General features: G+C 40.2%; 1 protein-coding gene across 3 annotated transcripts in view; it reads right to left on the minus strand.

The window, feature by feature from the left end:
- Positions 1 to 12946, minus strand: part of MEI4 (meiotic double-stranded break formation protein 4) — a gene marked incomplete at both ends in the record, with an annotated part of 204006 nt that overhangs the window by 67313 nt on the left and 123747 nt on the right. For all 3 annotated transcript variants that reach the window (XM_082855914.1, XM_082855915.1, XM_082855913.1), the window contains one exon: positions 7235 to 7366. In XM_082855914.1, the coding sequence (XP_082712040.1) occupies positions 7235 to 7366 (132 nt within the window). The remainder of the gene's footprint in view (positions 1 to 7234; positions 7367 to 12946) is intronic.

Genomic DNA, 12946 nt, shown 5'->3' on the forward strand with positions numbered 1-12946 from the left:
CTTTTTCTCTTCTTCTTCTGGGACCCCTACAATTTGAATGTTGGTATGTTTCATGTTGTCCCAGAGGTCTCTGAGATTGTCCTCAATTCTTTTCATTCTTCTTTCTTTATTCTGCTCTGTGGTAGTTATATCCACTATTTTATCTTCCAGGTCACTTATCCATTCTTCTGCCTCAGTTATTCTGCAATTGAGTCCTTCTAGAGAATTTGTAACTTCATTTATTATGTTGTTCATCATTGTTTGTTTACTCTTTAGTTCTTCTAGGTCCTTGTTAAACGTTTCTTGTATGTTCTCCATTCTAGTTCCAAGATTTTGCATGATCTTTACTATCAGTACTCTGAATTCTTTTTCAGGTAGACTGCCTATTTCCTCTTCATTTGTTAGGTGTGGTGGGTTTTTACCTTGCTCCTTCATGTACTGCATATTTCTCTGTCTTTTCATTTTGCTTAACTTACTGTGTTTAGGGTCTCCTTTTCATAGGCTGCCGGTTCATAGTTCCCGTTGTTTTTGGTGTCTGCCTCCAGTGGGTAAGGTTGGTTCAGTGGCTTGTGTAGGCTTCCTGGTGGAGGAGACTGGTGTCTCTGTTCCAGTGGGTGGGGCTGGACCTTGTCTTTCTGGTGGGCAGAGCTGGGTCCGGTGGTGTGTTTTGTGGTGTCTGTGAACTTATTATGATTTTAGGCAGCCTCTCTGCTAATGGATGGGGTTATGTTCCTGTCTTGCTCATTGTTTGGCATGGGGCGTCCAGCACTGGAACTTGCTGGCTGTTGGGTGGAGCTGGGTCTTAGCATTGAGACAGAGGTCTCTGGGAGAGCTCTCACCGATTTATATTATGTGGGGCTGGGAGGTCTCTGGTGGTCCAATGTCCAGAACTTGGTTTTCTCACCTCAGAGGCTCAGGCCTGACACCAGGGTGGAGCAACAAGACCCTGTCAGCCACACAGCTCAGAAGAATAGGAAGAAAAAATGAAAGAAAAAATCAGAATAATTAAAAAAAATTAAAAAGATAAAATAAAATTTTAAAATTATTAAAAGAAAAAAATAAAAAATAATTTAAAAAAAAAGAAGAGAGCAACCAAACCAATAATTCCACCAATGATAACAAGCGCTAAAAACTGTATTAAGATAAACATAAAAATCAGAAACACGTCAGTTGCTGACAGCAAACCTCAAGTCTACAGTTGCTCCCAAAGTCTACTGCCTCCATTTTAGGTTGATCCGTTATCTATTCAGGTATTCCACATACGCAGGGTACTTCAAGTTGCTGGGGATTTAATCCGCTGCTCCTGAGGCTGCTGGGAGAGATTTCCCTTTCTCTTCTTTGTTTGCACAGCTCCTGGGGTTCAGCTTTCGTTTTGGCCCTGCCTCTGCATGTAGGTTGCCCTCAGGCTTCTGTTCCCACCCAGACAGGATGGGGTTAAAGCAGCAGCTGATTAGGGGACTCTGACTCACTCAGGCCAGGGGCAGGGAGGGGTTCGGAATGCAGGGCAAGCCTGTGGCGGCAGAGGCCAGAGTGAATTTCAACAGCCTGAGGCACACTGTGTATTCTCCCGGAGAAGTTGTCCCTGGATCATGGGACCCTGGCAGTGGCGGGCTGCACAGGCTCCCCGGGAGGGGAGGTGTGGATAGTGACCTGTGCTCACACACAGGCTTCTTGGTGGCGGCAGTAGCAGCGTTAGCATTTCATGCCTGTCTCTGGGTTTCGAGCTGATGGCCGCAGCTCGCGACCGTCTCTGGAGCTCATTTAGGCGGTGCTCTGCCTTCTGTGGGCAGACAGGGAAGGAATCCCTTCTCCTCGTGCACCCTGAAACAATGGTCTCTTGCCTCTTAGGCAGTTCCAGACTTTTTCCTGGACTCCCTCCTGGCTAGGCTGTGTTCACGCCGCCAACCCTAGTCCTCTCCCTGGGGTCTCATCTCCGAAGCCCGAGCCTCAGCTCCCAGCCCCCGCCTGCCCTGGTGGGTGAGCAGACAAGCCTCTCAGGCTGGTGAGTGCTGGTCAGCATGGATCCTCTGTGCGGAAATCTCTCTGCTTTGCCCTCTGCACCCCTGTTGCTGTGCTGCCCTCCGTGGCTCCGAACTTTCCCCCTGCCCACCCCGTCTCTGCCAGTGAAGGGGCTTCCTAGTGTGTGGAAACCTTTCCTCCTTCACAGCTCCCTCCCAGAGGTGCAGGTCCCGTCCCTATTCTTTTGTCTCTGTTTTTTCTTTTTTCTTTTTCCCTATCCAGGTACGTCGGGATTTTCTTGCCTTTTGGGAAGTCTGAGGTCTTCTCCCAGCATTCAGTAGGTGTTCTGTAGGAGTTGTTCCACACGTAGATGTATTTCTGATGTATTTGTGGGGAGGAAGGTGATCTCCACGTCTTACTCCTCCACCATCTTGAAGGTCCCTCCCTGTTGTATTTCTTAGATTACGTGATATCATATCTGTCTTTCTCTGTCTTATTTCACTTAACATAATCCTCTCCAAGTCCATTCATGTTGCTGCAAACGGTAAAATTTTATTCTTTTTTTATTGCTGAATGGTATTCTAAGTCCATTCATGTTGCTGCAAACGGTAAAATTTTATTCTTTTTTTATTGCTGAATGGTATTCTAGTGTGTGTGTGTGTGTGTGTGTGTGTGTGTGTGATCACATCTTTATCCATTCATCTCTTGCTGAACACTTAGGTTGCTTCCATAACTCAGCAATTATAAGTAATACTGTTATGAGCATTGGGGTGCATGTATCTTTTCTAATTATTGTTTTTCAGATATATACCCAGGGGGGTTATATGGTAGTTTTATTTTTAGTTTTTTAAGAAACCTCCATACTGTTTTCTATAGTGGCTGCACCAATTTACATTCCCACCAACCGTGCACGAGGGTTCTCTTTCCTCCACATCCTCACCAACATTAGTTACTTGTTGTCTTTTTGATGATAGCCTGTCTGACAGGTGTGAGACAATATCTAATTGTGGTTTTGATTTGAATTTCCCTGATGATTAGCTATGTTGAGCATCTTTTCATGTGCCTGTTGACCATCTGCATTTCCTCTTTGGAAAAATGTCTATTCAGTTCTTCTGCCCATATTTTTATTCCAGTTGTTTGGTTTTTTTGATGTTGACTTTTATGAGCTATTTATATACGTTGGACATTAACCCCTTATCAGTCACATCATTTGCAAACAGTTTCTCCCATTCTGTGGGGTTTTTGTTTTCATTTTTCTTTTAACACACATATATATGTGTGTGTGTGTGTGTGTGTGTGTGTGTATGTATGTGTATATATATAAATAACTGTCTTTGTCCTTATATGCTGATTCCATTATTTCTGTCATTTCTGGTTCTATTTCTATTAACTAATGCTTTTTCTCATGGCTATGAGTTACACATTCTTTCTTTTTCACATGCATGATGTCTGAATGGACGTAGACATTAATGATATCATACTGTTGAGCTTCTGTATTATGTTGTTCCAGCAGGCAGCTAATCTAGCTGTGAACCAGCAAGAAATCTTCAAGGTGTGTTTCCAAGCTCTGTTAGAATCCCTCCAGCATAGCCTTTTCCTAGGACTGTAAAGTACTGTACTGCTAAGTTGTAACATTTTAAGGTCTCTACTGAATGCCTTATTAAGTAAGGTCTTGCCATTATATCTGGATAGAATTTGGATGGTCCCAAGCACTGTGTGAGGTCTGGCCATTATGCAGCTCACAATTTCTTTGTAATATTTCTTTCCTGAGTACTTTTACTTTGCTTGGCCTTGTGAAGTGTCCTCCTACACATGTGCAGCTTAGTATTCAACAAATGATCCAGAACACCTCTGTTCAAATTTCCTGAGTTCTTCTTTTCAGGGTTTTCTTCTCTCCATGACTCCGACCCAGAAATTCTCTGCATCAGTTCTCTGGAACTCCAGTCTCTGCCCCATCAGTTCAGTGAGACTGCTGGGACTCGGCTAGGCTTCACTGTGCCACAGTCCAGAAAGGGCCTCCAGGCCCAAAGTCAAGGCAATCACGGGGCTCACATAGTTCGCTTGCCTTATTTCAGGAATTGCAATTTTGTACTGCCTATTGTCTGAAGTTCACTCAGTCATATATTTTTCCAGAGTTTTAGCTGTTTACATTAGGAAGGCTACTCTGTTAACAATGAACTTTATGACATTTTAAATACTTTTTAATAAGTTCCAAGAAGTTTTATTTTTAAAAAATAATTAGACATTTTATTATGGTTTTTCCAAAAAAATCATCTTAATATGCAAGTTTGAGATGCAAATCACCAATAAGAGTTGAATTCAGTTAATGCAATCAAGTCAACTTCTGAAATGTATCTCCATGAATCAGTTTCAGAAAATAGTTAATGTTAAGTTTTATATCAGAGGTCAAAATGTATACAGCAATGACCTGTATGTCCAACAATAAGACTATGTCTAAGAGACATAAAGAAAACTGGAAAGTCAAAAAATATGTAGTATGACTTTAATATTTATATTTATAGATTTTTTTGCATAATCCATATTACATATAATATATATTACTGTTTATATCTGATGAAAAATTAAATCATTTAAGCCTGACATTTATAATAGTCAGTTAACATCTAATATTAAAATAAAGCTTGTCTTCTTTCCTTGTTTGTACATCTGCCTCTCCCATTCCACAGTACTTTTCCCTGAGTCCCTGTTCTCTTTCTGACTATGATTTCATGATTGCCATATAGTGATAGTCCCCTAACTTTTATGTGTGTCCCCTCCTTTCCCTCAAGTTTTAATTTCATATTTCCACCTGCCTATATTTAGATTACTTCAATGTTTCCTCATATTCAATATACACAAACTCAATTTTTTCTGCTCACGAAGAAGCATTGCTTCCCATTTACCTAATTCTTCTTAGTGATATTTTTCCTATCTCTTAGTTTTATAATATTAATTTTTGCACTGATTCTTCTCTCTCCTTCACATTAAATCTTTTCTTGAGTCCTTTGGATAACACTTCTTATATACAAGTGGTTATCTGTACTCCTGCTTGTGGAAGACTTATTACATTGAGAGTCCCGAATAAATGGCTTCCCTGCATTCACGCCCTTTGCCCTGTATTCCCTCCTATTCTGACGTCATCTCTTACCACCATGTTACTGAATTTCTGAGCCTTACATGTGATAGACACCTTGGACTGACTACATCATTAGTCATTCTATCATCCTTTTAGAGTAAAGAAGCTGAAAAAGCATAAAACTACATTTTCTGTACTTCCTTGATGCTAGGGTTCTGAATATGTTGTTGGCTTAGAAATAAACGCACTGACAAAAACTGAATTAGTTGAAACTGAATCACACAGTGAGACAGGACAACACGGCATATATCTGGCTGTTGTACCTTGTAGCAGGACTGTTTTATGGACCCTGTGTCTGTAGTAGTAGCTCCTTGAGTCAGCAGGCAGCTTCCTGATCACGACAGCAAAGGCAGCAATTCCTTTGGAGCCTATTCCTATTCAGCTGGGTAGTTGCGAGGTCATTCATGAAAGTACGGCCTAGTCTCTTCTTCAACTATTCCATAGCTATTCATGTATCCTTTTCTGCTTAAATTGGCTGGAGTGAATTCTCTTATCCATTGTTAAGAATGCTGATGAACAGTTTCCTTGTCTTTAAACAAGGATACTAATATCTTGAAGGGTTACTAAAAGGATTGAATGGGACAATTCGGGTAAAGCATAACACATATTACCCGCCAAAAACTAGTTCTTGTTGTTGTGTTATTGTTACTCTTATTCTAAAGTGGCTTAACAATCAGAATGCCTGGGTCTGAATTATGGCTCTTAGCGTATGTTCTTTCTGCAAGCTTGGTCAAGGTGCTTGACTGCTCTAAGGCTTGACTTCTTTATCTATAAACTAGGTAAATAATATAACTACTTCATGTATTTTGGTAAAAATTAAGTAAGAATATGTAAATAAAATGTTCTTTTCTGTGTTTTGTTATTTTCCACACAAATCTGATTCCATCAAACTAATTTCCCATATTGCTTCCTATTTTTAATGCCATGACCTTACCTTGTTTCCTCAGAATCAGAATTCTGAGCATACTTTTTAAGACTAACACCCAGCGCCTCAACATTATGTATTCTCTCCTTTTCAATTCAAATCCATTTTTCAAGCTGTTCCTTTTTCATGAAATCTTTTCAGGCACTTGCAACCTACCTTGATCACTTCGTTGATCTTGGAGCTCCTACAAACGGCACCATGCATTTTAACACTTCACTGTTTTTTTCCACTAGTAAATGTGCCTTATTTCTTTCTCAAATGGATTTTTAGCTCCTTGAGATCAGTAACAACTACTTTTTAAAAATACATCTACAGAGCTCTTACAGGGGTTCACCATTTAACAGTCACTTGAAAAACTGCTGACTAGATGATTTACCATGACATTGATTGAATTCAAGTAGATTATATAATATTTTGGAATATGTTATTAAATATAGAGAACTTAGATGTAAGAACTTGGTTAAAAACATTTAATATTATATAAATATATATATATATATATTTCTCTTATTTTTTCTCTTTACCAAAACATTTCTGTCTCTGATTTCCTTTATTTGTGTTTAATTCTAACCACAGAAAGAATAATATTAAGTGAGCTGAGAAAGTGAACACATAATATGCCACTGTCAACATCAGAACATGGGAATGACTTCTGTTTCTTAGACACATTTGTCAGCAGTGACATAAGAGTTTGCACAGATAAAAGAGCATTGTTTTCAACCTTGGTTGCACACTGGAATCATCTGGAGAACTTTAACAATACCAATACCTGCGTCTTAACCCCAGAGACCTCCATTTAATTGGATTGGCATATAGCTTGGCAACAGAGTATTTAAAAATTAGCCACATGAGTGTCATGAGCAATTAGGAATAAGAACCACTGGTCAGAGGCTGTTCTCCATTTATCATCCTCTCCTGTTCACTTTCCTCTCACTGCTTTGCTTTAGGAACACACTGCCTTCTTGGAGAGGTTTAAGGCCATTCCTTTGCCATCACTAGTGACACCTTTGGCACATATATACCAGTAAGGATGATAAAATGGCATTATTTTGAAAACTATTTTCTGAAAGTATCTTTCTGTAATTTCAGCAGGCAGCAACACTATTCATGTACGTTAGAAATAAGGTAACGACTAAAATATCAGCCTGGCAAAAAGAGAGGGGAGGAGAAAGGGAAAGAAAAGTCTACAGCTGCATTAACTATAAATGAAAGTTACAGTATCAAGTTATATGTACCTGATTGATGGTGCCCAGATCATCAGCGAAGCTGTTCACTTCTGACAGAAGCAGAGATATTATAGATCTTCTCAACAAGCTGCAACTTCCCAGGGTTACCAGACTCTGAGAGACATAATGCTGCACCTGAAACTAAAGATCAAAATGAATAAATTTCTATTTTCTATCAAGTTAGCTCAAAATATATTTAATGGGCACTTTCTAAAATTTACTATTGAGCTCCATGCTGCAGGGAGTACAAAAAGTGTCAACATAATTCTGGGTCAGTCTCAAGCAAAACTGTGAAACAGACAGATTATCATAATAGAAGTAATGAAATTTTATAGCAGTTAATATTTTGAAATGTGTGACAAGGTGCTAAAATGGAAGTTTTAGCTGAAGAACCAAAAGACCATATCATTTAGATAGAGTACATACAGAATGAATCAAGATGATAAAACAGGGCTTCCCTGGTGGCTTAGTGGTTGAGAGTCCGCCTGCCGATGCAGGGGACACGGGTTCATGCCCCAGTCCAGGAAGATCCCACATGCCACGCAGCGGCTGGGCCCGTGAGCCATGGCCACTGAGCCTGCGCGTCCAGAGCCTGGGCTCCGCAACGGGAGAGGCCACAACAGTGAGAGGCCCGCGTACCGCAAAAAAAAACAACAAGATGATAAAACAAGACTCTCAAGCCCTTACCCACTAAATATATTGGGTGGGCCAAAAAATGCCTTCATTTTTTTAAGTAAAAATAAAAGACACAGCTTTCCTTTTCACCAAGAACTTTATTGAACAACATATTCACCCTTTTGCTCCACTACCTTCTGCCATTTTTCAAGCAACTTCATAATTCCATCTATCCAAAACTTTTAATCTTTTTGAGCAAAGAACTGTTCCAGGTACCTTTTACAGTCTTCCAGGGAATGGAAATTTTTTCCATTAAGAGAATTTTGTAAAGACCTAAATCAATGGAAATCCGAAGGTGCAATGTCTGGTGAATACAGCGGATGAATCAGAACTTCCCAGCCAAGCTGTAACAACTTTTGCCTGGTCACCAAAGAAACGTGTAGTCTTGCGTTATCTTGATGGAAGATTATGCGTTTTCTGTTGACTAATTCTGGACACTTTTCATTGAGTGCAGCTTTCAGTTGGTCTAACTGGGAGCAATACTTGTTGGAATTAATTAATCGTTTGGTTTTCAGGAAGAAGCTCATAATAGAGGACTCCCTTCCAATCCCACCATATACACAGCATCACCTTCTCTGGATGAAGACCTGCCTTTGGTATGGTTGGTGGTGATTCATTTCACTTGCCCCACGGTCTTTTCTGTGCCACACAGTTGTACAGTATCCACTTTTCATTGCCCATCACAATTTGTTTTTAAAATGGAACGTTTTCATTACATTTCAGTAGAGAATCGCATGTGGAAATATGGTCAAGAAGGTTTTGTTCACTTAACTTATGTGGAACCCAAACATCAAAGCGATTCACATAACCAAGCTTGTGCAAATGATTTTCACTCTTGATTTGGATAAGTCAGATTTGAGTATGTCGGCTATCTCCCGTGTGGTATAACGTCTCAATTATTGTTTAGATTTGATCGCTATCAACTTCAACTGGTCTACCCGACCGTGGAGCAGCATCCAGCGAGAAATCTCCAGCAAGAAACTTCGCAAACCACTTTAGACACATTCAATCAGTCACAGCGCCTTCTCCACGCACTGCACAAATCTTTTTGTGTGTTTCTGTTGCATTTTTACTTTTCTTGAAATAATAAAACATAATATGCCAAACTGTTGCGTTTTTTTCCTTCCATCTTCAATATTAAAATGGATACACAAAAATTCACCAATTTTGATGTCTTTGTTTTAAAAGCACGTTGATATGACAGCTGTCACATACAGTCTTAACATTGTTTCGAATGAAGTTAAAGACAACTAAGTGCCACTAAAGCCATCTAACAGAAAAAAAAACAAACGAACATTTTGGCCCACCCAATAGATATGGAGATATAGAGGTAGAGGTGGATAAACAGGGTAAGAGGAAAAAGTTTGAAGACGTTTTTGAGGAGAGTCCCACCTCCACGTTGCAGAGGGACAGGTGTGGGTGTGGGCGTGGGTGTTTATTCTCCACTAGTCAAAAGTCTAAAGTCACGGGGCTTCCCTGGTGGCGCAGTGGTTGAGAGTCCGCCTGCCGATGCAGGGGACACGGGTTCGTGTCCCGGTCCGGGAGGATCCCACATGCCGCGGAGCGGCTGGGCCCGTGAGCCATGGCCACCGAGCCTGCGCGTCCGGAGCCTGTGCTCCGCAACTGGAGAGGCCACAACAGTGAGAGGCCCGCGTATCGCAAAAAAAAAAAAAAAAAAAGTCTAAAGTCACAATGTTTTAGAGTGAGGAGAAAGAAATGTGGGACTCTGAATTTTTATCTAGAGGCAGCAAAAGATCTCGTCATTAAATAAATTTCAAAGGATTGTGGGAGACAATAAACTATATCCCCTATAGTTAGTAGGAGAAAGGCCATTTGATTACAATTCACATTAAGCTGCATATAACTCATAACTGGAATTCCATTAAATCTTTCCTTTAATATATCTGGGACAAAGGAGGCTTCATGGAGTATCTCAAAACACAGAAACAGCATCTGCCTTGCCATTGTTCTCTATGGGCTTAAAATCAGATTGAGGAGACACTGCTTTAATGTGTAAAATGTTTAAATGACAATGCTGAAATAACTAATGCCATATGAAACTAGGAAATGCCATCTGTGTCCTTTACGATGTATACTTAACATAGATATTTCTCAAACTGACATTTTAATAATATACTTTAACTTTAAAAGTTAATCAGTGACACTAAGAAAGTGAATGGATTATAGACTTCAAAAGAAATTTCTATTATAAATCTGGACACATATAACTAGCTGTTAATAATAATTTTTGAAATCAAGTTATCAAATTAAAAACTAAAACCACATCAATTTATTATCATAGAAAATCATAGTTATTTATCATTGTTATCTCCTAACAATGTAATTAGCGAAGACTTCCATCTTTTGTAACTCTCCAGTATGACTTATTAGATGTCACATGTTTTACAACATTTTAATTTGTACCTGAAAAAACAGTACTTTTACCTAAGTCCTAAAAAACTTTGGTTGAGTATTTCACTGATGCTTTAATTGTTTATTTATCTTTTTTCCTCAATATTTAATCTTTAGGAGATAACTTAAAGAGAAGAAAAATTTCACCATAAACTGAAAGGGACTTTACAGAATGGGGATGAAATGAAAATGTGACAGGGTAGGCTAGACTCCAGAGTCCAACACCGCCTGAGTCAAATCCCAACTCCATGCTTACTAACTTGTACTAACAACTTACTTAACCTTTTATGTCTCAGCTTACACATCTGCAAAACAGTGTCTGGGACAGCACCCACTACATAGAGTCGTGCATATTAAGTTAGACAGCAAAACTGATTAACATAGTGTCAAGCCCCTAGCAAGTGCCCAATAAGTGTTAAATGTTATAATGTAGGATAATAATGTAAAAGCATTGAAGGTTATACGTGTAATTTATTGACCCTTAAGAAGTTAAATACTAGAAATAAAATCCATTTGTCTAGAGTTAATACGGTCCTTTTAGAGGACATTGCTGAGAAGGAAATTTCACCACAAATAGATTTTCCACAATACAGCTATGAACTGTGACTGTCTCCCCAGTATGACTGAGGTTCAAACGAGAGCAGACTAAGTATAGAGCCATTAAGGTGATTTAAAATTCTGTGAATATTATTATAAAATGGCCTCTCTTCTTCCTTACATTTTAATTGTCACTTGCCCTTTTGTAAATGCAGTGGAACTTTGAGAGAGGCTGACATGGAGGCCTGGGCTCACATTATGCATGCGGCAACTGCAGCGGAAACCATGGAAGGACCTGCCAACACCCACGCCATCATTTTCTACTCTAGCACATCTTTCTGCATTTCAGGGACAGAGGAGCTAGAAATAAATTTCCCCAGATTCCTCTGCAGTTAGGATTTTGGATGAGGTTTGAGTTCTGCCAATCAGAGCATTCATTTGAGAACCGGATTTAGCAGTGCATTACGGAAGAAGAGAAGCGGGCTCAGGGCATGCGTTTTGCTGGCGCGGACTGTAGCAGAGGCGGCACAGTTCTGGCTTATCCTGCAGCTGGTTCAGAGGCTTCCTGCGTTTCCAGGTTCTTAATCCTAGTAGAAGCAGCGCGATGCTATCTTGGTGACCCACTGGTTTAGGGAGTCATTGCTGTAAACTCAGTCTTCCCAAATGTGCTTGGATCTATATATCCACCTGGAAGATTCACAGAGCTCAGTGCCACGTTGAAGTCTTGAAATATTCAGGGGTGGAAATTCCTACCACATGCCCAATAAATTTGCCTATCTGACCTGTTCAGGACACTGAAGGATCTTGGAGAATAACAGTGAATTATCACAAAATTCATCAGGTGGTGTTTGTAATTACACAGTGCTAATTACTGTTCCAGATGTAGCTCCCTGCCTCTGATGCATATTAGACAGGTCTTGATCTGGGGGTGTGCATTCACCTAGGAGACGGCAGGGCACTTTTCCTGTCCTATTAAGGCTATGTTAACTTGCTGGCTCCAGGCCATTATTTAATAGTTCATAGGATTCTGAACATTGAAACGTTCCACAGGATATCGTGCCAGTGCACTGTACTGATGACATCATGCTGATATGGCAGGGGTTTTGAGGGCCCTGGTAAATCACATGCATTCCAGAGAGGGAACCCCAGAATTCAGGTGCCTGACACACTTGGGCAGTTTCTGGGTCTTAGGCATGTTGGAATACACCCCTAAAGTGAAAAACATGTTGCTTTAGATGTACTTACTATCACTAATAAACAGATACAATGCTTGATGGGTCTCTGGATATTTGAGGCAACATATATTTCTTTGGTTTTCTACTCAGATGCATATATTGAGCAACCACAAGGCTGTGAACTTTGAGAAGGGCCCAGAGGAGCATATTAAGATCTCTAGCTGGTCTACGTTGGGAAGCAACAGGCTCTGCCACATGGACCTTATGACCAGTAAGAGCCAATATTCCTGGAGCTAATCAGTATACCTGCAGCTGACCCTAACGAGACAATCACGAGTGGGGGGGCACTTGGGTTTGGGAAGAATGTCATAACTTTCTTGACAAGTAAATATTACCCTTTATAGAAAAAAGAAAAACTCCTTGCTTATGCTATTTGGCCCCAGTAATGACTGAATGAGTGCCTGATAGTGGGACACCAAGTGACTATATGCCCAGAGCTGCTCATCTGAACTGGGTGTTGCCTAAGGTTAGGTATACACAGCAGTACTCCATCATCAAGTAGTTGCACTAGATACAAAATTGGGATCAAGCGGGAACTGAAAACAGAAGTAAATTTTCCTTGAACAGTTAGTTCCAACTAGAATACACTTCTTATAAGGTTGAGTGATAGGAAACCTATGTTCTAAACCAGTGACCGATATGCGATGCTCTTTCTCCCACATCCAGAATATACAGGTTCAGGAGCCAAGGTATGAAAGTCAGACTGGGAACTCTCAATATTACATCTAATGATTTATTGGCAAAGTGTTATTCCCATCCTTGCGGCACTGGATTTTGTCTTAGAGGTCTACACAACCAAGTGAAAATGGTTCCGACCAAAGGACCGAACAATGGCTTCGTGAACTGGAAGCTGAGATTTCCA

Source organism: Leucopleurus acutus (genome assembly GCF_964270905.1).
Source record: "Leucopleurus acutus genome assembly, chromosome: 15".
Lineage (NCBI taxonomy): Eukaryota > Metazoa > Chordata > Mammalia > Artiodactyla > Delphinidae > Leucopleurus > Leucopleurus acutus.